The 24,860-nt window shown below is 33.9% G+C and overlaps 1 protein-coding gene across 2 annotated transcripts; it reads left to right on the top strand.

The window, feature by feature from the left end:
- Window positions 1-1,581: 1,581 nt before the first annotated feature.
- On the top strand, window positions 1,582-23,948 carry LOC307036068 (ninjurin-1). 2 transcript variants are annotated; one of them, XM_079676069.1, is made up of 4 exons: window positions 1,582-1,705; window positions 21,894-22,128; window positions 22,989-23,124; window positions 23,444-23,948. In XM_079676069.1, the coding sequence occupies exons 1-4, from the start codon at window positions 1,652-1,654 to the stop codon at window positions 23,523-23,525; spliced, it is 507 nt and encodes a 168-aa protein (XP_079532195.1). In that variant the 5' UTR covers window positions 1,582-1,651; the 3' UTR covers window positions 23,526-23,948. The 2 variants fall into 2 exon arrangements, with proteins under 2 accessions (XP_079532195.1, XP_079532194.1); XM_079676068.1 differs by having other exon boundaries at window positions 22,986-23,124.
- The last annotated feature ends 912 nt before the right edge of the window (window positions 23,949-24,860 follow it).

Raw genomic sequence — 24,860 nt, 5'->3', positions numbered from 1 at the left:
TCACCGTACACACACAGTTCTGCCCCTCACACACACATGCTTCAAATCAAGTTGCATAAATGCTTGAGCTACGTTTTTATTATAATTACTGTGAAATCTGCCTATTATGTTTTCGTCATTATTACAACAAACACACACTTGCAACTGATAACACTGGCAATGATTTTAGATGTATTAGACTATTAAAAAAATTAATCATGCTTCAAATAAGTGGGGGTACGGCGTACCCCCGCGTCCAACGCCCACTACACCACTGAGTCTGCAACTACACAAAGCTAAGGTTTGTTTTCTCATCAGGAAATGCAGACCGGCTCAAACAAAAGATTTTTAAATCATCATCCTCACGATCATTTAATGTATCATATGTTCGCCGAATTGACATGAAAGCACTAATAAATGTAGTTTCATCCACTTGAGTTTATAAAAATAATCGATTTGTTTTTATATCACATCCGACGGGAGGAAATTCAGCAGCTCTCACTACCGATTTTTAATCCTAATTTAATCATCATCTTCACCACGAGCATTTATGTTTATGTTCGCCGAATTGACATGAAAGCACTGACAAATATGAATATACTGTAGTCAACTTCATTAAAACGTTATTAACGTGCCTAAACTTAGTAATTCACAATTTCTACGCATGACAACACACTTTGTCCGTGATTGGCTCTCTCACGGCACAGTGAAGCGTTCCCGCATTGACGTCACTTCCGGCTTCCCCCAAAACCTCAAAATGAGTCGAAGGAATTTTCCCGCGATGTTCGAAATTATTGATATTTATCGGAACGGTATCGCTTTTTCTTTTTTAAACTGACGGTTCGAGATTACTAGTAGCCCACTATTTCATTGCACAACAGTTGTTGGGTTCGTGTCACAGGCTCTTTAAGTCTGGTTGATTCTAAAATAGCCGTATTTAACAACACTTGTCACTAAGTGTTCTTGGGCAGAGATGCTTTACTTGAGTTAAAGTACCAATACATTGTCCAAATAACAAGTATAAGTCCTGCATTTAAAATATAACTTAAATCAAATCAAAATGAACTTAAAGTATAAAAATGAAAAGTAATCAGTATGCAGAAAAAGGACCTTTATGTGTGTATATAATTATATTTATATATGTAACATTTCTAGATCATTTTGTTGCAACAAGTAGAATTTGACTGTTTAACAAAGTTCTGAAAAACAAATGTTTAGGAATACATTTTGTTAAAAGTAGCTAAAGCTGTTAAATAAATGTAGTTGAGTAAAATGACGTTATTTACTTTTATCATAAAATGGAAAATCAAGTAATTTGTTCAAAGTAAATGAGTAAAGTACAAACATTGTACTTGAGTAAATGCTCTTAGTTACTTCTCCCCTCGTGAACATAGGAGACACATTTAGTGAATTAACTATAATGATTTCAAACACTAAATTGTTGGAGACTTAATGCTGGACACATGCTGATAAAACAAAAGCAAGACGTTTGCCTTTCAAAAAACAGCTCTGGAAGAGGGAAAGTGACTCATGGTGGGAGGGTTCCTGTGAGTGGAGGACTTGCATGACTTTTTGAGCCTGTCTCCTCCCCAAAGCTCAGCACATGATGTTCAGCAGGGAGAGCTGCTCCTGAGACACGGGGACAGACTGAGACACAGGGACAGGCTGAGACATGGACAGGCTGAACGGAGAGGACATAGCTCTGAATAAACTGGGGGATATAGAGGTAGACAACGCAGACTGACAACCTCTCCCATTACTGTTCTATTATGTTCTGCTCTACTCTATTCTTTTTCATCTAATGTTTCTCCCTATACTGTTCTTTCTATCTTCTGACTTATTACATTATTATGTTCTGTTCTATTCTATTCCATTCTATTCTATTTTATGTTTGATGTTTATTTGTATTATATCTCTTCTATTCTATTCCGTTCTATTTCATGTTTCGTTCAATTCTATTAAATTCTATTATTTTCTATTCTATGTTCTGTTCTATTTTTGTTCTATTAAAGGCTCTATTCAATCCTCATTTGTGTTTATGGTCTGCTGTATTTAATCTATTTTCAATTCTATTCTATTTTATGTTGTCTTCTATTATCTTTTCTTTTTTTCAAAGTTCTGTTCAGTCTTTTATTTTTTTCCTTTTTTAGTTTGTTCTATTTAATGATCTTCTGTATGTTGTACTTTTTATTCTATTTTATGTTCAGTACTGCTCTATTCAAATGTTGTTTTGTTTGTTATGTTTTGTCTTGTCTGTTTTTTTCTGTCCTGTTTTATTCCTTTCTGTCTTTTACAACAGGACTGGTGACTAACTTAAACAACGTTGGTAAGGGCTGTAAATAGATCATATTTCAATCAGATACAAAGGATAAGCAGCTTCATGTTATACTTCATAACTTCAGCTATGACCCTTAATATTAATGAATGTACTAAGGATGTAATTGTAAATTTTTGCAGTTAGAGAATAGCAGAGGAATAACAATAGCTGATTCTAACATTTCTGAAAGTGCAGATGTTTAGAAGATGATCATCTTACTATAAAAAGTATTCCTTATGTGTTCCTTATCTTGTTACTGATCATAGCATTGAACAGACACATTCTGTAAACATGTGAATATAAACGTTAGATGCTGTTGGAGATCTAAGTGACACCACATGGAAGTCTAACTCTCCGTCATCACTGTATTAGACTATATGATGACGTATGTGGAGAAACATGCTTATCCAAAGAGGGGCCAAAAACCAGGTCAGCTTTGGCACTATGGTTCCAAACTTTTTTTTGTTTTTGCCCAAAACAAAAATGGTGTTGACTATTGAACCCCTCTAGCAGCTGCTTCGTATACAGGTGTTGACCAGTTAAACCAAAGAAACACATTTAATCTGAATAGTCGTTAAAGGCTTGAAATATCCAGTTATACTAAAAAAAGCCAAAGTGTACAGAAGAGTGAAGACTTCTGGCCCCCAGGTTGGAAGCCACTATCTATACACAGGAATGTCAGCCGTGACTTGTGAAATCAGTGTTTCTGTCCACAGTTGTCAGCTGTTCATCGAGATGAATGAAAGCTGTGTGACTCAGACAGATCTCACCCAGGTGGAACATCTCCTCTCGCTGTGTTACAGGACAGGGCACGTCCCTGAGAGAAACCCTTCGCCACTGATGTGGTTTAACAAACAGAGCACACATTCTCTCAGTGGAGCAGAGGGACAGAAACACTTACCTGTCCTCTGGTTTGACTCAAATCACAGATGCATGTTTGCACATGTTTGTGTGAGAAATTGCCAAGTTATTTGAGTTTCAGGAAAAGAATGTCCCACAGTGTGTGTACGTGTGTGTGTGTGTGTGTGTGTGTGTGTGTGTGTGTGTGTGTGTGTGTGTGTGTGTGTGTGTGTGTGTGTGTGTGCGCGCGCGTGGGTGTGTCCCGCCAACAGGTTATCACCTGTCGCTGTGCCGCTCCCATTTCTCTGACAACCCGAGTACACAAAGAGCATAGTAACAAAATGAATAACACGTCTGTGTATTGATTAAAGCTTTGTGACGCATGAACATAGAGAATTCAGATTTGTGAAAGAGAAAAAAAAATAACACTGTTAAACATTTTATCCCATGCTGTCAAAGGGGTATTGAGTGTGCAAAGGTTATGGCAGATAATAAAACAAGGCCCCTGTCCCACACAGGAGCAGGAAATAGACGCTTAGCTTTGTAGTCTTTATTGACATATTGTGTCACTTTGTATACCTTTGGTCTTTTTGTAGTTGTTTTGTGTCTCTTTGTAGTGTTTTTGCATCTCTTTGTAGTTGTTTTGTATCTCTTTGTAGTTGTTTTGTGTCTCTTTGTAGTTGCATTGTATCTCTTTGTAGTTGTTTTGTGTCTCTTTGTAGTTGCATTGTATCTCTTTGAAGTTGTTTTGTGTCTCTTTGTAGTTGTTTTGTGTCTCTTTGTAGTTGCATTGTATCTCTTTGTAGTTGTTTTGTGTCTCTTTGTAGTTACTTTGTATATCTTTGTAGTGTTTTTGTGTCTCTTTGTAGTTTTTTTGTGTCTCTTTGTAGTTGTTTTGTGTCTCTTTGTAGTTGCTTTGTATCTCTTTGTAGTGTTTTTGTGTCTCTTTTTAGTTGTTTTGTGTCTCTTTGTAGTGTTTTTGTGTCTCTTGTAGTTGTTTTGTATCTATTTGTAGTTGTTTTGTATCTCTTTGTAGTTGTTTTGTGTCTCTTTGTAGTTGCATTGTATCTCTTTGTAGTTGTTTTGTGTCTCTTTGTAGTTGCTTTGTATATCTTTGTAGTGTTTTTGTTGGTCTTTGTAGTTGTTTTGTGTCTCTTTGTAGTTGTTTTGTGTCTCTTTGTAGTTGCTTTGTCTCTCTTTGTAGTGTTTTTGTGTCTCTTTGTAGTTGTTTTGTTTCTCTTTGTGGTGTTTTTGTGTCTCTTTTAGTTGTTTTGTGTCTCTTTGTAGTTGCTTTGTATCTCTTTGTAGTTGTTTTGTGTCTCTTTGTAGTTGCATTGTATCTCTTTGTAGTTGTTTTGTGTCTCTTTGTAGTGGTTTTGTGTCTCTTTGTAGTTGCATTGTATCTCTTTTATAGTTGTTTTGTGTCTCTTTGTCGTTGCTTTGTATATCTTTGTTGGGTTTTTGTGTCTCTTTGTAGTTGTTTTCTGTCTCTTTGTAGTTGTTTTGTGTCTCTTTGTAGTTGTTTTGTGTCTTTTTGTAGTTGTTTTGCGTCTCTTTGTAGTTGCTATGTATCTCTTTGTAGTTGTTTTGTGTCAGTTGGTAGTTGCTTTGTATCTCTTTGTAGTTGTTTTGTGTCTCTTTGTAGTTGTTTTGTGTCTTTTTGTAGTGTTTTTGTGTCTCTTTTAGTTGTTTTGTGTCTCTTTGTAGTTGCTTTGTATCTCTTTGTAGTTGTTTTGTGTCTCTTTGTAGTTGCATTGTATCTCTTTGTAGTTATTTTGTGTCTCTTTGTAGTTGCTTTGTGTCTCTATGTAGTTGCATTGTATCTCTTTGTAGTTGTTTTGTGTCTCTTTGTAGTTGCTTTATATATCTTTGTAGTGTTTTTGTGTCTCTTTGTAGTTGTTTTGTGTCTCTTTGTAGTTGTTTTGTGTCTCTTTGTAGTTGCTTTGTATCTCTTTGTAGTGTTTTTGTGTCTCTTTGTAGTTGTTTTGTGTCTCTTTGTAGTGTTTTGTATCTATTTGTAGTTGTTTTGTATCTCTTTGTAGTTGTTTTGTGTCTCTTTGTTGTTGCATTTTATCTCTTTGTAGTTGTGTTGTGTCTCTTTGTAGTTGCTTTGTATCTCTTTGTAGTTGTTTTGTATCTCTTTGTAGTTGCTTTGTATCTCTTTGTAGTGTTTTTGTGTCTCTTTGTAGTTTTTTTGTGTCTTTTTGTAGTTGTTTTGTGTCTTTTTGTAGTGTTTTTGTATCTCTTTGTAGTTGCATTGTATCTCTTTGTAGTTGTTTTGTGTGTCTTTGTAGTTACATTGTATCTCTTTGTAGTTTTTGTGTGTCTCTTTGTAGTTGTCTTGTGTGTCTTTGTAGTTGCATTGTATCTCTTTGTAGTTGTTTTGTGTCTCTTTTGTAGTTGCTTTATATATATTTGTAGTGTTTTTGTGTCTCTTTGTAGTTGTTTTGTGTCTTTTTGTAGTTGCTTTGTATCTCTTTGTAGTTGTTTTGCGTCTCTTTCTAGTTGTTTTGTATTTCTTTGTAGTTGTTTTGTATCTCTTTGTAGTTGTTTTGTGTCTCTTTGTAGTTGTTTTGTATCTCTTTGTAGTTGTTTTGTGTCTCTTTGTAGTTGTTTTGTATCTCTTTGTAGTTGTTTTGTGTCTCTTTGTAGTTGCATTGTATCTCTTTGTAGTTATTTTGTGTCTCCTTGTAGTTGCTTTGTGTCCATTTGTAGTTGCTATGTATCTCTTTGTAGTTTTTTTGTGTCTCTTTGTAGTTGCTTTGTATCTCTTTGTAGTTGTTTTGTGCCTCTTTGTAGTTGTTTTGTGTCTCTTTGTAGTTGTTTTGTGTCTTTTTGTAGTGTTTTGTGTCTCTTTTAGTTGTTTTGTGTCTCTTTGTAGTTGCTTTGTATCTCTTTGTAGTTGTTTTTATGTCTCTTTGTAGTTGCATTGTATCTCTTTGTAGTTATTTTGTGTCTCTTTGTAGTTGCTTTGTGTCTCTTTGTAGTTGCATTGTATCTCTTTGTAGTTGTTTTGTGTCTCTTTGTAGTTGCTTTATATATCTTTGTAGTGTTTTTGTGTCTCTTTGTAGTTGTTTTGTGTCTCTTTGTAGTTGTTTTGTGTCTCTTTGTAGTTGCTTTGTATCTCTTTGTAGTGTTTTTGTGTCTCTTTGTAGTTGTTTTGTGTCTCTTTGTAGTGTTTTTGTGTCTCTTTGTAGTGTTTTTGCATCTCTTTGTAGTTGTTTTGTATCTCTTTGTAGTTGTTTTGTGTCTCTTTGTAGTTGCATTGTATCTCTTTGTAGTTGTTTTGTGTCTCTTTGTAGTTGCATTGTATCTCTTTGTAGTTGCTTTGTATATCTTTGTTGGGTTTTTGTGTCTCTTTGTAGTTGTGTTGTGTCTCTTTGTAGTTGTTTTGTGTCTCTTTGTAGTTGTTTTGTGTCTTTTTGTAGTTGTTTTGCCTCTCTTTGTAGTTGCTATGTATCTCTTTGTAGTTGTTTTGTGTCTCTTGGTAGTTGCTTTGTATCTCTTTGTAGTTGTTTTGTGTCTCTTTGTAGTTGTTTTGTGTCTCTTTGTAGTTGTTTTGTGTCTTTTTGTAGTGTTTTTGTGTCTCTTTTAGTTGTTTTGTGTCTCTTTGTAGTTGCTTTGTATCTCTTTGTAGTTGTTTTGTGTCTCTTTGTAGTTGCATTGTATCTCTTTGTAGTTATTTTGTGTCTCTTTGTAGTTGCTTTGTGTCTCTATGTAGTTGCATTGTATCTCTTTGTAGTTGTTTTGTGTCTCTTTGTAGTTGCTTTATATATCTTTGTAGTGTTTTTGTGTCTCTTTGTAGTTGTTTTGTGTCTCTTTGTAGTTGTTTTGTGTCTCTTTGTAGTTGCTTTGTCTCTCTTTGTAGTGTTTTTGTGTCTCTTTGTAGTTGTTTTGTTTCTCTTTGTGGTGTTTTTGTGTCTCTTTTAGTTGTTTTGTGTCTCTTTGTAGTTGCTTTGTATCTCTTTGTAGTTGTTTTGTGTCTCTTTGTAGTTGCATTGTATCTCTTTGTAGTTGTTTTGTGTCTCTTTGTAGTGGTTTTGTGTCTCTTTGTAGTTGCATTGTATCTCTTTTATAGTTGTTTTGTGTCTCTTTGTCGTTGCTTTGTATATCTTTGTTGGGTTTTTGTGTCTCTTTGTAGTTGTTTTCTGTCTCTTTGTAGTTGTTTTGTGTCTCTTTGTAGTTGTTTTGTGTCTTTTTGTAGTTGTTTTGCGTCTCTTTGTAGTTGCTATGTATCTCTTTGTAGTTGTTTTGTGTCAGTTGGTAGTTGCTTTGTATCTCTTTGTAGTTGTTTTGTGTCTCTTTGTAGTTGTTTTGTGTCTTTTTGTAGTGTTTTTGTGTCTCTTTTAGTTGTTTTGTGTCTCTTTGTAGTTGCTTTGTATCTCTTTGTAGTTGTTTTGTGTCTCTTTGTAGTTGCATTGTATCTCTTTGTAGTTATTTTGTGTCTCTTTGTAGTTGCTTTGTGTCTCTATGTAGTTGCATTGTATCTCTTTGTAGTTGTTTTGTGTCTCTTTGTAGTTGCTTTATATATCTTTGTAGTGTTTTTGTGTCTCTTTGTAGTTGTTTTGTGTCTCTTTGTAGTTGTTTTGTGTCTCTTTGTAGTTGCTTTGTATCTCTTTGTAGTGTTTTTGTGTCTCTTTGTAGTTGTTTTGTGTCTCTTTGTAGTGTTTTGTATCTATTTGTAGTTGTTTTGTATCTCTTTGTAGTTGTTTTGTGTCTCTTTGTTGTTGCATTTTATCTCTTTGTAGTTGTGTTGTGTCTCTTTGTAGTTGCTTTGTATCTCTTTGTAGTTGTTTTGTATCTCTTTGTAGTTGCTTTGTATCTCTTTGTAGTGTTTTTGTGTCTCTTTGTAGTTTTTTTGTGTCTTTTTGTAGTTGTTTTGTGTCTTTTTGTAGTGTTTTTGTATCTCTTTGTAGTTGCATTGTATCTCTTTGTAGTTGTTTTGTGTGTCTTTGTAGTTACATTGTATCTCTTTGTAGTTTTTGTGTGTCTCTTTGTAGTTGTCTTGTGTGTCTTTGTAGTTGCATTGTATCTCTTTGTAGTTGTTTTGTGTCTCTTTTGTAGTTGCTTTATATATATTTGTAGTGTTTTTGTGTCTCTTTGTAGTTGTTTTGTGTCTTTTTGTAGTTGCTTTGTATCTCTTTGTAGTTGTTTTGCGTCTCTTTCTAGTTGTTTTGTATTTCTTTGTAGTTGTTTTGTATCTCTTTGTAGTTGTTTTGTGTCTCTTTGTAGTTGTTTTGTATCTCTTTGTAGTTGTTTTGTGTCTCTTTGTAGTTGTTTTGTATCTCTTTGTAGTTGTTTTGTGTCTCTTTGTAGTTGCATTGTATCTCTTTGTAGTTATTTTGTGTCTCCTTGTAGTTGCTTTGTGTCCATTTGTAGTTGCTATGTATCTCTTTGTAGTTTTTTTGTGTCTCTTTGTAGTTGCTTTGTATCTCTTTGTAGTTGTTTTGTGCCTCTTTGTAGTTGTTTTGTGTCTCTTTGTAGTTGTTTTGTGTCTTTTTGTAGTGTTTTGTGTCTCTTTTAGTTGTTTTGTGTCTCTTTGTAGTTGCTTTGTATCTCTTTGTAGTTGTTTTTATGTCTCTTTGTAGTTGCATTGTATCTCTTTGTAGTTATTTTGTGTCTCTTTGTAGTTGCTTTGTGTCTCTTTGTAGTTGCATTGTATCTCTTTGTAGTTGTTTTGTGTCTCTTTGTAGTTGCTTTATATATCTTTGTAGTGTTTTTGTGTCTCTTTGTAGTTGTTTTGTGTCTCTTTGTAGTTGTTTTGTGTCTCTTTGTAGTTGCTTTGTATCTCTTTGTAGTGTTTTTGTGTCTCTTTGTAGTTGTTTTGTGTCTCTTTGTAGTGTTTTTGTGTCTCTTTGTAGTGTTTTTGCATCTCTTTGTAGTTGTTTTGTATCTCTTTGTAGTTGTTTTGTGTCTCTTTGTAGTTGCATTGTATCTCTTTGTAGTTGTTTTGTGTCTCTTTGTAGTTGCATTGTATCTCTTTGTAGTTGCTTTGTATATCTTTGTAGGGTTTTTGTGTCTCTTTGTAGTTGTGTTGTGTCTCTTTGTAGTTGTTTTGTGTCTCTTTGTAGTTGTTTTGTGTCTTTTTGTAGTTGTTTTGCCTCTCTTTGTAGTTGCTATGTATCTCTTTGTAGTTGTTTTGTGTCTCTTGGTAGTTGCTTTGTATCTCTTTGTAGTTGTTTTGTGTCTCTTTGTAGTTGTTTTGTGTCTCTTTCTAGTTGTTTTGTGTCTTTTTGTAGTGTTTTTGTGTCTCTTTTAGTTGTTTTGTGTCTCTTTGTAGTTGCTTTGTATCTCTTTGTAGTTGTTTTGTGTCTCTTTGTAGTTGCATTGTATCTCTTTGTAGTTATTTTGTGTCTCTTTGTAGTTGCTTTGTGTCTCTATGTAGTTGCATTGTATCTCTTTGTAGTTGTTTTGTGTCTCTTTGTAGTTGCTTTATATATCTTTGTAGTGTTTTTGTGTCTCTTTGTAGTTGTTTTGTGTCTCTTTGTAGTTGTTTTGTGTCTCTTTGTAGTTGCTTTGTATCTCTTTGTAGTGTTTTTGTGTCTCTTTGTAGTTGTTTTGTGTCTCTTTGTAGTGTTTTTGTGTCTCTTGTAGTTGTTTTGTATCTATTTGTAGTTGTTTTGTATCTCTTTGTAGTTGTTTTGTGTCTCTTTGTTGTTGCATTTTATCTCTTTGTAGTTGTGTTGTGTCTCTTTGTAGTTGCTTTGTATCTCTTTGTAGTTGTTTTGTATCTCTTTGTAGTTGCTTTGTATCTCTTTGTAGTGTTTTTGTGTCTCTTTGTAGTTGCTTTATATATCTTTGTAGTGTTTTTGTGTCTCTTTGTAGTTGTTTTGTGTCTCTTTGTAGTTGTTTTGTGTCTCTTTGTAGTTGCTTTGTATCTCTTTGTAGTGTTTTTGTGTCTCTTTGTAGTTGTTTTGTGTCTCTTGTAGTTGTTTTGTATCTATTTGTAGTTGTTTTGTATCTCTTTGTAGTTGTTTTGTGTCTCTTTGTTGTTGCATTTTATCTCTTTGTAGTTGTGTTGTGTCTCTTTGTAGTTGCTTTGTATCTCTTTGTAGTTGTTTTGTATCTCTTTGTAGTTGCTTTGTATCTCTTTGTAGTGTTTTTGTGTCTCTTTGTAGTTTTTTTGTGTCTTTTTGTAGTTGTTTTGTGTCTTTTTGTAGTGTTTTTGTATCTCTTTGTAGTTGCATTGTATCTCTTTGTAGTTGTTTTGTGTGTCTTTGTAGTTACATTGTATCTCTTTGTAGTTTTTGTGTGTCTCTTTGTAGTTGTTTTGTGTCTTTTTGTAGTTGCTTTGTATCTCTTTGTAGTTGTTTTGCGTCTCTTTGTAGTTGCTTTGTGTCTCTTTGTAGTTGTTTTGTATTTCTTTGTAGTTGTTTTGTATCTCTTTGTAGTTGTTTTGTGTCTCTTTGTAGTTGTTTTGTATCTCTTTGTAGTTGTTTTGTGTCTCTTTGTAGTTGTTTTGTATCTCTTTGTAGTTGTTTTGTGTCTCTTTGTAGTTGCATTGTATCTCTTTGTAGTTATTTTGTGTCTCCTTGTAGTTGCTTTGTGTCCATTTGTAGTTGCTATGTATCTCTTTGTAGTTTTTTTGTGTCTCTTTGTAGTTGCTTTGTATCTCTTTGTAGTTGTTTTGTGTCTCTTTGTAGTTGTTTTGTGTCTCTTTGTAGTTGTTTTGTGTCTTTTTGTAGTGTTTTGTGTCTCTTTTAGTTGTTTTGTGTCTCTTTGTAGTTGCTTTGTATCTCTTTCTAGTTGTTTTTATGTCTCTTTGTAGTTGCATTGTATCTCTTTGTAGTTATTTTGTGTCTCTTTGTAGTTGCTTTGTGTCTCTTTGTAGTTGCATTGTTTCTCTTTGTAGTTGTTTTGTGTCTCTTTGTAGTTGCTTTATATATCTTTGTAGTGTTTTTGTGTCTCTTTGTAGTTGTTTTGTGTCTCTTTGTAGTTGTTTTGTGTCTCTTTGTAGTTGCTTTGTATCTCTTTGTAGTGTTTTTGTGTCTCTTTGTAGTTGTTTTGTGTCTCTTTGTAGTGTTTTTGTGTCTCTTTGTAGTGTTTTTGCATCTCTTTGTAGTTGTTTTGTATCTCTTTGTAGTTGTTTTGTGTCTCTTTGTAGTTGCATTGTATCTCTTTGTAGTTGTTTTGTGTCTCTTTGTAGTTACATTGTATCTCTTTGTAGTTGCTTTGTATATCTTTGTAGGGTTTTTGTGTCTCTTTGTAGTTGTGTTGTGTCTCTTTGTAGTTGTTTTGTGTCTCTTTGTAGTTGTTTTGTGTCTTTTTGTAGTTGTTTTGTATCTCTTTGTAGTTGCTATGTATCTCTTTGTAGTTGTTTTGTGTCTCTTGGTAGTTGCTTTGTATCTCTTTGTAGTTGTTTTGTGTCTCTTTGTAGTTGTTTTGTGTCTCTTTGTAGTTGTTTTGTGTCTTTTTGTAGTGTTTTTGTGTCTCTTTTAGTTGTTTTGTGTCTCTTTGTAGTTGCTTTGTATCTCTTTGTAGTTGTTTTGTGTCTCTTTGTAGTTGCATTGTATCTCTTTGTAGTTATTTTGTGTCTCTTTGTAGTTGCTTTGTGTCTCTATGTAGTTGCATTGTATCTCTTTGTAGTTGTTTTGTGTCTCTTTGTAGTTGCTTTATATATCTTTGTAGTGTTTTTGTGTCTCTTTGTAGTTGTTTTGTGTCTCTTTGTAGTTGTTTTGTGTCTCTTTGTAGTTGCTTTGTATCTCTTTGTAGTGTTTTTGTGTCTCTTTGTAGTTGTTTTGTGTCTCTTTGTAGTGTTTTTGTGTCTCTTGTAGTTGTTTTGTATCTATTTGTAGTTGTTTTGTATCTCTTTGTAGTTGTTTTGTGTCTCTTTGTTGTTGCATTTTATCTCTTTGTAGTTGTGTTGTGTCTCTTTGTAGTTGCTTTGTATCTCTTTGTAGTTGTTTTGTATCTCTTTGTAGTTGCTTTGTATCTCTTTGTAGTGTTTTTGTGTCTCTTTGTAATTGTTTTGTGTCTTTTTGTAGTTGTTTTGTGTCTTTTTGTAGTTGTTTTGTATCTCTTTGTAGTTGCATTGTATCTCTTTGTAGTTGTTTTGTGTGTCTTTGTAGTTAAATTGTATCTCTTTGTAGTTTTTGTGTGTCTCTTTGTAGTTGTCTTGTGTGTCTTTGTAGTTGCATTGTATCTCTTTGTAGTTGTTTTGTGTCTCTTTTGTAGTTGCTTTATATATAGTTGTAGTGTTTTTGTGTCTCTTTGTAGTTGTTTTGTGTCTCTTTGTAGTTGTTTTGTGTCTCTTTGTAGTTGCTTTGTATCTCTTTGTAGTGTTTTTGTGTCTCTTTGTAGTTGTTTTGTGTCTCTTTGTAGTGTTTTTGTGTCTCTTGTAGTTGTTTTGTATCTATTTGTAGTTGTTTTGTATCTCTTTGTAGTTGTTTTGTGTCTCTTTGTTGTTGCATTTTATCTCTTTGTAGTTGCTTTGTATCTCTTTGTAGTGTTTTTGTGTCTCTTTGTAATTGTTTTGTGTCTTTTTGTAGTTGTTTTGTGTCTTTTTGTAGTTGTTTTGTATCTCTTTGTAGTTGCATTGTATCTCTTTGTAGTTGTTTTGTGTGTCTTTGTAGTTACATTGTATCTCTTTGTAGTTTTTGTGTGTCTCTTTGTAGTTGTCTTGTGTGTCTTTGTAGTTGCATTGTATCTCTTTGTAGTTGTTTTGTGTCTCTTTTGTAGTTGCTTTATATATATTTGTAGTGTTTTTGTGTCTCTTTGTAGTTGTTTTGTGTCTCTTTGTAGTTGCTTTGTATCTCTTTGTAGTTGTTTTTATGTCTCTTTGTAGTTGCATTGTATCTCTTTGTAGTTATTTTGTGTCTCTTTGTAGTTGCTTTGTGTCTCTTTGTAGTTGCATTGTATCTCTTTGTAGTTGTTTTGTGTCTCTTTGTAGTTGTTTTGTGTCTCTTTGTAGTTGTTTTGTATCTCTTTGTAGTTGTTTTGTGTCTCTTTGTAGTTGTTTTGTGTCTCTTTGTAGTTGCATTGTATCTCTTTGTAGTTATTTTGTGTCTCTTTATAGTTGCTTTGTGTCTCTTTGTAGTTGCTATATATCTCTTTTTAGTTGTTTTGTGTCTCTTTGTAGTTATTTTTATGTCTCTTTGTAGTTGCATTGTATCTCTTTGCAGTTATTTTGTGTCTCTTTGTAGTTGCTTTGTGTCTCTTTGTAGTTGCATTGTATCTCTTTGTAGTTGTTTTGTGTCTCTTTGTAGTTGTTTTATATATCTTTGTAGTGTTTTTGTGTCTCTTTGTAGTTGTTTTGTGTCTCTTTGTAGTTGTTTTGTGTCTCTTTGTAGTTGCTTTGTATCTCTTTGTAGTGTTTGTGTGTCTCTTTGTAGTTGTTTTGTGTCTCTTTGTAGTGTTTTTGTGTCTCTTGTAGTTGTTTTGTATATATTTGTAGTTGTTTTGTATCTCTTTGTAGTTGTTTTGTGTCTCTTTGTAGTTGCATTGTATCTCTTTGTAGTTGTGTTGTGTCTCTTTGTAGTTGCTTTGTATCTCTTTGTGGTTGTTTTGTATCTCTTTGTAGTTGCTTTGTATCTCTTTGTAGATGTTTTGTGTCTCTTTGTAGTTGTTTTGTGTCTTTTTGTAGTTGCTTTGTCTCTCTTTGTAGTTGCTTTGTATCTCTTTGTAGTTGTTTTGTAGTTGTTTTGTATCTCTTTGTAGTTGTTTTGTGTCTCTTTGTAGTGGCATTGTATCTCTTTGTAGTTGTTTTGTGTGTCTTTGTAGTTACATTGTATCTCTTTGTAGTTTTTGTGTGTCTCTTTGTAGTTGCCTTGTGTGTCTTTGTAGTTGCATTGTATCTGTTTGTAGTTGTTTTGTGTCTCTTTTGTAGTTGCTTTATATATATTTGTAGTGTTTTTGTGTCTCTTTGTAGTGGTTTTGTGTCTCTTTGTAGTTGTTTTGTGTCTCTTTGTAGTTGTTTTGTGTCTTTTTGTAGTTGCTTTGTATCTCTTTGTAGTTTTTTTGCGTCTCTTTGTAGTTGCTTTGTGTCTCTTTGTAGTTGTTTTGTATTTCTTTGTAGTTGTTTTGTATCTCTTGGTAGTTGTTTTGTGTCTCTTTGTAGTTGTTTTGTGTCTCTTGTAGTTGTTTTGTATCTATTTGTAGTTGTTTTGTATCTCTTTGTAGTTGCTTTGTATCTCTTTGTAGTTGTTTTGTATCTCTTTGTAGTTGCTTTGTATCTCTTTGTAGATGTTTTGTGTCTCTTTGTAGTTGTTTTGTGTCTTTTTGTAGTTGCTTTGTCTCTCTTTGTAGTTGCTTTGTATCTCTTTATAGTTGTTTTGTATCTCTTTGTAGTTGTTTTGTGTCTCTTTGTAGTTGCATTGTATCTCTTTGTAGTTTTTTTGTGTGTCTTTGTAGTTACATTGTATCTCTTTGTAGTTTTTGTGTGTCTCTTTGTAGTTGTCTTGTGTGTCTTTGTAGTTGCATTGTATCTCTTTGTAGTTGTTTTGTGTCTCTTTTGTAGTTGCTTTATATATATTTGTAGTGTTTTTGTGTCTCTTTGTAGTTGTTTTGTGTCTCTTTGTAGTTGTTTTGTGTCTCTTTGTAGTTGTTTTGTGTCTTTTTGTAGTTGCTTTGTATCTCTTTGTAGTTGTTTTGCGTCTCTTTGTAGTTGCTTTGTGTCTCTTTGTAGTTGTTTTGTATTTCTTTGTAGTTGTTTTGCGTCTCTTTGTGTCTCTTTGTAGTTGTTTTGTATCTCTTTGTAGTTGTTTTGTGTCTCTTTGTAGTTGTTTTGTATCTCTTTGTAGTTGTTTTGTGTCTCTTTGTAGTTGCATTGTATCTCTTTGTAGTTATTTTGTGTCTCTTTATAGTTGCTTTGTGTCTCTTTGTAGTTGCTATATATCTCTTTGTAGTTGTTTTGTGTCTCTTTGTAGTTGTTTTTATGTCTCTTTGTAGTTGCATTGTATCTCTTTGCAGTTATTGTGTGTCTCTTTGTAGTTGCTTTGTGTCTCTTTGTAGTTGCATTGTATCTCTTTGTAGTTGTTTTGTGTCTCTTTGTAGTTGCTTTATATATCTTTGTAGTGTTTTTGTGTCTCTTTGTAGTTGTTTTGTGTCTCTTTGTAGTTGTTTTGTGTCTCTTTGTAGTTGCTTTGTATCTCTTTGTAGTGTTTGTGTGTCTCTTTGTTGTTGTTTTGTGTCTCTTTGTAGTGTTTTTGTGTCTCTTGTAGTTGTTTTGTATCTATTTGTAGTTGTTTTGTATCTCTTTGTAGTTGTTTTGTGTCTCTTTGTAGTTGCATTGTATCTCTTTGTAGTTGTGGTGTGTCTCTTTGTAGTTGCTTTGTATCTCTTTGTGGTTGTTTTGTATCTCTTTGTAGTTGCTTTGTATCTCTTTGTAGATGTTTTGTGTCTCTTTGTAGTTGTTTTGTGTCTTTTTGTAGTTGCTTTGTCTCTCTTTGTAGTTGCTTTGTATCTCTTTGTAGTTGTTTTGTATCTCTTTGTAGTTGTTTTGTGTCTCTTTGTAGTGGCATTGTATCTCTTTGTAGTTGTTTTGTGTGTCTTTGTAGTTACATTGTATCTCTTTGTAGTTTTTGTGTGTCTCTTTGTAGTTGCCTTGTGTGTCTTTGTAGTTGCATTGTATCTGTTTGTAGTTGTTTTGTGTCTCTTTTGTAGTTGCTTTATATATATTTGTAGTGTTTTTGTGTCTCTTTCTAGTGGTTTTGTGTCTCTTTGTAGTTGTTTTGTGTCTCTTTGTAGTTGTTTTGTGTCTTTTCGTAGTTGCTTTGTATCTCTTTGTAGTTTTTTTGCGTCTCTTTGTAGTTGCTTTGTGTCTCTTTGTAGTTGTTTTGTATTTCTTTGTAGTTGTTTTGTATCTCTTTGTAGTTGTTTTGTGTCTCTTTGTAGTTGTTTTGTATCTCTTTGTAGTTGTTTTGCGTCTCTTTGTAGTTGTTTTGTGTCTCTTTGTAGTTGTTTTGTGTCTCTTTGTAGTTGCTATGTATCTCTTTGTAGTGTTTTTGTGTCTCTTTGTAGTTGTTTTGTGTCTCTTTGGAGTGTTTTTGTGTCTCTTGTAGTTGTTTTGTATCTATTTGTAGTTGTTTTGTATCTCTTTGTAGTTGTTTTGTGTCTCTTTGTAGTTGCATTGTATCTCTTTGTAGTTGTTTTGTGTCTCTTTGTAGTTGCTTTGTATATCTTTGTAGTGTTTTTGTGTCTCTTTGTAGTTGTTTTGTGTCTCTTTGTAGTTGTTTTGTGTCTCTTTGTAGTTGTTTTGTGTCTCTTTGTATTTGCTTTGTGTCTCTTTGTAGTTGTTTTGTGTCTCTTTGTAGTGTTTTTGTGTCTCTTTGTATTGTTTTTGTGTCTCTTTGTAGTTTTTTTGTATCTCTTTGTAGTTGTTTTGTGTCTCTTTGTAGTTGCTTTCTATCTCTTTTTAGTTGTTTTGTGTCTCTTTGTAGTTGCTTTCTATCTCTTTGTAGTTGTTTTGTGTCTCTTTGTAGTTTTTTTGTATCTCTTTGTAGTTGTTTTGCGTCTTGTTTTGTGTCTCTTTGTATTGTTTTGTATCTCTTTGAAGTTGCTTTGTGTCTCTTTGTAGTTGTTTTGTATCTCTTTGTAGTTGTTTTGTTTCTCTTTGTAGTTGTTTTGTATCTTTTTGTAGTGATTTGTGTCTCTTTGTAGTGTTTTTGTGTCTCTTTGTAGTGGTTTTGTGTCTCTTTGTAGTTGTTTTGTACCTCTTTGTAGTTGTTTTTTATCTCTTTGTAGTTGTTTTGTGTCTCTTTGTAGTTGTTGTGTGTCTCTTTGTAGTTGTTTGTGTCTCTTTGTAGTTGCTTTGTATCTCTTTGTAGTGTTTTTGTGTCTCTTTGTAGTTGTTTTGTGTCTCTTTGTAGTGTTTTTGTGTCTCTTGTAGTTGTTTTGTGTCTCTTTTAGTTGTTTTGTGTCTCTTTGTAGTTGCTTTGTATCTCTTTGTAGTTGTTTTGTGTCTTTTTGTAGTTGTTTTGTATCTCTTTGTAGTCGTTTTGTATCTCTTTGTAGTTGTTTTGTGTCTCTTTGTAGTTGTTGTGTGTCTCTTTGTAGTTGTTTTGTGTCTCTTTGTAGTTGCTTTGTATCTCTTTTTAGTGTTTTTGTGTCTCTTTGTAGTTGTTTTGTGTCTCTTTGTAGTGTTTTTGTGTCTCTTGTAGTTGTTTTGTGTCTCTTTTAGTTGTTTTGTGTCTCTTTGTAGTTGCTTTGTATCTCTTTGTAGTTGTTTTGTGTCTCTTTGTAGTTGCTTTGTATATCTTTGTAGTGTTTTTGTGTCTATTTGTAGTTGTTTTGTGTCTCTTTGTAGTTGTTTTGTGTCTTTTTGTAGTTGCTTTGTATCTCTTTGTAGTTGTTTTGTGTCTCTTTGTAGTTGCATTGTATCTCTTTGTAGTTGTTTTGTATCTCTTTGTAGTTGTTTTGTGTCTCTTTGTAGTTGCTTTCTATCTCTTTGTAGTTGTTTTATGTCTCTTTGTAGTTGCATTGTATCTCTTTGTAGTTGTTTTGTGTCTATTTGTAGTTGTTTTGTGTCTCTTTGTAGTTGCATTGTATCTCTTTGTAGTTGTTTTGTATCTCTTTGTAGTGTTTTTGCGTCTCTTTCTAGTTGTTCTGTGTCTGTTTTTAGTTGTTTTGTATCTCTTTGTAGTTGTTTTGCGTCTCTTTGTAGTTGTTGTGTATCTATTTGTAGTAGTTTTATGTCTCTTTGTAGTGTTTTTGTGTCTCTTTGTAGTTGTTTTGTATCTCTTTGTAGTTGTTTTGCGTCTCTTAGTAGTTGTTTTGCGTCTCTTTGTAGTTGTTTTGTATCTCTTTGTAGTTGTTTTGCGTCTCTTTGTAGTTGTTTTGTGTCTCTTTGTAGTTGTTTTGTATCTCTTTGTAGTTGTTTTGTGTCTCTTTGTAGTTGTTTTGTATCTCTTTGTAGTTGTTTTGCGTCTCTTTATAGTTGTTTTGCATCTCTTTGTAGTTGTTTTGTATCTCTTTGTAGTTGTTTTGTGTCTCTTTGTAGTTGCTATGTATCTCTTTGTAGTTGTTTTGTGTCTCTTTGTAGTTGCATTGTATGTCTTTGTAGTTGTTGTGTGTCTCTTTGTAGTTGCATTGTATCTCTTTGTAGTTGTTTTGTGTCTCTTTGTAGTTGTTTTGTATCTATTTGTAGTTGTTTTGTATCTATTTGTAGTTGTTTTGTGTCTCTTTGTAGTTGCTTTGTATCTCTTTGTAGTTGTTTTGTATCTCTTTGTAGTTGTTTTGCGTCTCTTTGTAGTTGTTTTGCGTCTCTTTGTAGTGTTTTTGTGTCTCTTTGTAGTTGTTTTGTGTCTCTTTCTAGTGGTTTTGTATCTCTTTGTAGTGTTTTTGTGTCTCTTTGTAGTTGTTTTGTGTCTCTTTGTAGTTTTTTTGTGTATCTTTGTAGTTGTTTTGTATCTCTTTGTAGTTGTTTTGCGTCTCTTTTTAGTTGCTTTGTGTCTCTTTGTAGTTGTTTTGTGTGTCTTTTAGTTGTTTTGCGTCTCTTTGTAGTTGTTTTGTATCTCTTTGTAGTTGTTTTGTATCTCTTTGTAGTTGTTTTGTATCTCTTTGTAGTATTTTTGCGTCTCTTCGTAGTTGCTTTGTGTCTCTTTGTAGTTGTTTTGCGTCTCTTTGTAGTTGTTTTGTGTCTCTTTGTAGTTGTTTTGTATCTCTTTGTAGTTGTTTTGCGTCTCTTTGTAGTTGTTTTGTATCTCTTTGTAGTTGTTTTGTATCTCTTTGTAGTTGCTTTGTGTCTCTTTGTAGTTGTTTTGTGTCTCTTTTAGTTGTTTTGTATCTCTTTGTATTGTTTTCGTATCTCTTTGCAGTTGTTTTGTATCTCTTTGTAGTTGTTTTGTGTCTCTTTTTAGTTGCATTGTATCTCTTTGTAGTTGTTTTGTGTGTCTTTGTAGTTGCATTGTATCTCTTTGTAGTTGTTTTGTATCTCTTTGTAGTTGTTTTATGTCTCTTTGTAGTTGTTTTGTATCTCTGTAGTTGTTTTGTGTCTCTTTGTAGTTGCATTGTATCTCTTTGTAGTTGTTTTGTATCTCTTTGTAGTGTTTTTGCGTCTCTCTGTAGTTGTTTTGTGTCTCTTTGTAGTTGCATTGTATCTCTTTGTAGTTGTTTTGTGTCTCTTTGTAGTGTTTTTGCGTCTCTTTGTAGTTGTTTTGTATCTCTTTGTAGTTGTTTTTAATCTCTTTGTAGTTGTTTTGTGTCTCTTTGTAGTTGTTTTGTATTTCTTTGTAGTTGTTTTGTATCTCTTTGTAGTTGTTTTGTGTCTCTTTGTAGTTGTTTTGTATCTCTTTGTAGTTGTTTTGTGTCTCTTTGTAGTTGCATTGTATCTCTTTGTAGTTGTTTTGTATCTCTTTGTAGTTGTTTTGTGTCTCTTTGTAGTTGTTTTGTGTCTCTTTGTAGTGTTTTTGCGTCTCTTTGTAGTTGTTTTGTATCTCTTTGTAGTTGTTTTTTATCTCTTTGTAGTTGTTTTGTGTCTCTTTGTAGTTGTTTTGTATCTCTTTGTAGTTGTTTTGTGTCTCTTTGTAGTTGTTTTGCGTCTCTTTGTAGTTTTTTTGTGTCTCTTTGTAGTGTTTTTGCGTCTCTTTGTAGTTGTTTTGTGTCTCTTTGTAGTTGCATTGTATCTCTTTGTAGTTGTTTTGTATCTCTTTGTAGTTGTTTTGTGTCTCTTTGTAGTTGTTTTGCGTCTCTTTGTAGTTGTTTTGTGTGTCTTTGTAGTTGCATTGTATCTCTTTGTAGTTGTTTTGTATCTCTTTGTAGTTGTTTTATGTCTCTTTGTAGTTGTTTTGTATCTCTGTAGTTGTTTTGTGTCTCTTTGTAGTTGCATTGTATCTCTTTGTAGTTGTTTTGTATCTCTTTGTAGTGTTTTTGCGTCTCTCTGTAGTTGTTTTGTGTCTCTTTGTAGTTGCATTGTATCTCTTTGTAGTTGTTTTGTGTCTCTTTGTAGTGTTTTTGCGTCTCTTTGTAGTTGTTTTGTATCTCTTTGTAGTTGTTTTTAATCTCTTTGTAGTTGTTTTGTGTCTCTTTGTAGTTGTTTTGTATTTCTTTGTAGTTGTTTTGTATCTCTTTGTAGTTGTTTTGTGTCTCTTTGTAGTGTTTTTGCGTCTCTTTGTAGTTGTTTTGTATCTCTTTGTAGTTGTTTTTTATCTCTTTGTAGTTGTTTTGTGTCTCTTTGTAGTGTTTTTGCGTCTCTTTGTAGTTGTTTTGTGTCTCTTTGTAGTTGTTTTGTGTGTCTTTGTAGTTGCATTGTATCTCTTTGTAGTTGTTTTGTATCTCTTTGTAGTTGTTTTATGTCTCTTTGTAGTTGTTTTGTATCTCTGTAGTTGTTTTGTGTCTCTTTGTAGTTGCATTGTATCTCTTTGTAGTTGTTTTGTATCTCTTTGTAGTGTTTTTGCGTCTCTCTGTAGTTGTTTTGTGTCTCTTTGTAGTTGCATTGTATCTCTTTGTAGTTGTTTTGTGTCTCTTTGTAGTGTTTTTGCGTCTCTTTGTAGTTGTTTTGTATCTCTTTGTAGTTGTTTTTAATCTCTTTGTAGTTGTTTTGTGTCTCTTTGTAGTTGTTTTGTATTTCTTTGTAGTTGTTTTGTATCTCTTTGTAGTTGTTTTGTGTCTCTTTGTAGTTGTTTTGTATCTCTTTGTAGTTGTTTTGTGTCTCTTTGTAGTTGCATTGTATCTCTTTGTAGTTGTTTTGTATCTCTTTGTAGTTGTTTTGTGTCTCTTTGTAGTTGTTTTGTGTCTCTTTGTAGTTGTTTTGCGTCTCTTTGTAGTTGTTTTGTGTCTCTTTGTAGTGTTTTTGCGTCTCTTTGTAGTTGTTTTGTATCTCTTTGTAGTTGTTTTTTATCTCTTTGTAGTTGTTTTGTGTCTCTTTGTAGTTGTTTTGTATCTCTTTGTAGTTGCTTTGTGTCTCTTTGTAGTTGTTTTGTATCTCTTTGTAGTTGCTTTGTGTCTCTTTGTAGTTGTTTTGCGTCTCTTTGTAGTTGTTTTGCTTCTCTTTGTAGTTGCTTTGTGTCTCTTTCTAGTTGTTTTGCGTCTCTTTGTAGTTGTTTTGTATCTCTTTGTAGTTGCTTGGTGTCTCTTTGTAGTTGTTTTGTGTCTCTTTGTAGTTGTTTTGTATCTCTTTGTAGTTGTTTTGTATTTCTTTGTAGTGTTTTTGCGTCTCTTTGTAGTTTTTTTGTATCTCTTTGTAGTTGTTTTGTGTCTCTTTTAGTTGTTTTGCGTGTCTTTGTAGTTGCTTTGTGTCTCTTTGTAGTTGTTTTGTATCTCTTTGTAGTTGCTTTGTGTCTCTTTGTAGTTGTTTTGTATCTCTTTGTCGTTGTTTTGCGTCTCTTTGTAGTTGTTTTGCGTCTCTTTGTAGTTGCTTTGTGTATCTTTGTAGTTGTTTTGCGTTTCTTTGTAGTTGTTTTGTGTCTCTTTGTAGTGTTTTTGTGTCTCTTTGTAGTTGTTTTGTGTCTCTTTGTAGTTGCTTTGTATCTCTTTGTATTTGTATCTCTTGTAGTTGTTGTGTGTCTTGTTGTAATTGTTGTGTGTCTTTGGAATCCGTTTTATGTATCTTTATTTCCCCCTTTTCAAAGATGTCAGTCTCTTTGCAGCTGTTTTAAATCTCTTTGTTGTTACTTTGAGTCTCTAGCTGGCTGGTACGTACTTTTTCTTCAAATTATATTTTCTAGTTGAAGACGAGGGAGTCCACTGACACATTTGGCCCCTGTGCCTGTGTCCAATTATTTGATTTTGATATGGCCAGTAATTCATCCATGGGACTATGGCTGTAAAATAGCACCTGTGTGACCTGGAACCTAACATCCTCCTCTCCTCTCCTCTCCTGCAGGCAGGGCCAGCCCCCCATGGGAAAGCGGGCCGGCCCATCAACATGAATCACTACGCCACGAAGAAGAGTGCGGCTCAGAGCATGTTGGACGTGGCCCTGCTGATGGCCAACTCGTCCCAGCTGAAGAGCGTCCTCTACGTGGGGCCTCACTACCGGTTCTACCTGCCCCTCCTCGTTCTGCTGTCTCTGTCCATCACTCTACAAGTGATGGTGGGGCTGCTCCTCATCTTTATCGGCAAGTCACTCTTTGCATCTCCATTGTTATTATTCCCTCTGTTCCAATTTAAATGCAGAACTCTGATCCTGGAATCTTAACTGTGTAAGGGGAAAATAATCATGTGCATGTGTTTTAACAGACAGGGTGAAGAGAGTTACTTAAACAATGGAACCTAACTTACATTTCAAACAATGTAATCAGTAACTTCATCTATGTATCAATATAAAAGTAACCTGATTACTTTCAGCTACTGTATGGTTACTGTACCTCAATATCAAATGCAATGCAGATATATAAGAGAGAAAATAAATAATAATCATATTTTCTCTACTTAAGGTTATTATGTAAAGCAACAAAACGATATGATCTAAGAAGAAAACAAGGAGTTTTGTATAAAAAATGTCTTAGTTTTTAAACTAGGCCCACAGAATAGTAGAGTTTACACATTCTTTATTAGTTTAAAACATTTATTAAAAGCAAACACAGTATTTTTGGATAATAAATCAGGTGTCCAGCTACTCATATGTATATATATATATTGTAACTTTGTATTCCTCCTAATAACCCCCGTTTTTGAAAAATGTATCAGTAATCTGATTACACATTGTTTTAAATATATCTGTAAGGGAATAAAGTGACCTTTCTTTTTAGTATACTGATTACTTCATCTAGTTATATGTAATCTGTGATAAATCAAGAGAGGGCAATCCAAGTTGAAAGCAAGCTCCATCTTTGTCTCATCACGAAAACACAACACCAGTTTCCTTCAATAAAAGGTCATAAGGTCGTCCCTCTGTGTCTCTGGCTCTCTGCCCCTCTGGCTCATCAGCTTCATGTGGCTCATTCAGTTGTTGCTCTATGTGATTCTGTGCCAGCAGTGAAATACGATCTGAACGATGTGAGGAAACACGCCAAGTTAAACAGGATGAACAACGCAGCCACGTTGTTCGTCTTTTTCACCGTCCTCGTCAACATCTTCATCACAGCACTGGGATTCGAGGGATACTCTGTCAGGTAGGCCATTACTATGGAAGAGTATAACGGGATAGAGAGGAGCAAAGACAGGAGGAAGTGTTGAGAACAAATGGTAGTCGAGAGCACAGTCCAGAAGTGGATCAAAATGTCCAGGATCAAATCAAAATGTCAAGAATAAATTGAAATTGACAAGAACACATTTAGGATGTTTAGCATAAAGAGGACATATGTTTTATCTTGCAGTATCAGTGCATGTAAATGCCAACATTTGTCTTTACATTTTGACAATTCAAAATATACAAATCTCGTCCAGAAGCCTTTCTTATGTCGTAAAGCTTGTTCTTGTTTGACTTCCCAGGTCACCAATGTCACCTGTGATGTTGCCAGAGCATCATCTCTCCCTCCTGCCCAACAACCTCAACAAGACTTCAGGCTTTTAGTCTTCAGCCACCTGTCACAGGAGCAAAACAAAGACCTATCTGACATCTCAAAGTCTTCAAAGCTAAGACTAATGGTGGGACAGGCAGCAGCTGTTTATAACTTCTGATCAGCTCCCTGCTCCACCAGCTGACTCACCCTGAAAGGATTCAATGGATCTACAATCACATCAGCAGTGAGAGGCTTTTGTGGATTCATGGGGAAACCCAGATAACCTGAGGGACCGCGGACTAACCTCCACTCACTGCTGTTGAACTCAATGCAACCAACGATTGACTACCAAAAACCTCAACTCAATCACATAAGCACTGCCGTGAGATAATAAGATTCCAACAGACTAATGCAGAACAATTATTTTGATCTTGTAAATATATTTTTGTTCACATGTTAGATTGTTGGAATAAATCTTACATTTTGTAACTAAATAGTTGTATGTGTATTTGACAGTATGAATAGAAACGTGTCTTCTATTCTGCAAATATTTAACTCTTGTTCTGAGCTCGATTGCATTTTTGCGTCCTTTAGGAATTCATCTCCAATTATTTTTTTACAGAAAGCTCAAAAACTCTCAGAGCAGGGGAACGTATGTATACATTCATATTTATTAACCCAACTACACAACAGCCTTTGATTTTTGATTGGAAGCGCTATTAAGAGGGCCTGCAGCCTGTTGCACCACATGATATGATCACATACTGTATATTATCTCACTATCAAAACAATTCATAGAGCAGCTGCAAAATAAAAAATGATTAACCTGGTCTCTGCACTCAGGGAAAACATAGTTTGACATGCTTTGCAAGAAAGCAAAGAAAAGGAGAATACATTATTCTTTATTTTGTACTATTATCAACTAATTCTTCCCTAATGGTTCCCTAACCTGTCTGTCACTCTCAGCCACACGCCCCCTGGTTCTATTGAAGATGGAAAACTTAGTTTGGGACTATTTTCCGTGGCGGATTAATCTACATTGTTGCTGTAGTATTTGGGCCAGAGGATGGTGTATGTGGGACTTTGACAATATATACTTCAGTGTGTGTGTGTGTGTGTATTCTTGGAGGAACAGGCTTGGTGTTCACATTTAATTAAAAAATAGCCAGAAATGAGAGCAGGAACAGTCAGATTTGTGGGTCTGCTTCTCGAGTTATGTTTTTGGGTCACCTCGACCACCAGTGAACAACATATTGTTGCAAGCTATGGTTTTCAGACGTGGTATGGTTTTTGGAAGTGTCTCTCGTTACACTGGAGAAATTGTGCACTGCCTTTGTAGGACAGAAGTACACATTTCAATGAAAATCTAAAGGTGCAGGTAAAAAGAACAAACAAACTTAGGCAAG

The sequence above is a fragment of the Notothenia rossii genome (genome assembly GCF_949606895.1).
Source record: "Notothenia rossii genome assembly, chromosome: 4".
NCBI lineage: Eukaryota > Metazoa > Chordata > Actinopteri > Perciformes > Nototheniidae > Notothenia > Notothenia rossii.
Note: the sequence above shows the minus strand (reverse complement) of the source record. Positions and strands in the feature narration are given on the sequence as shown.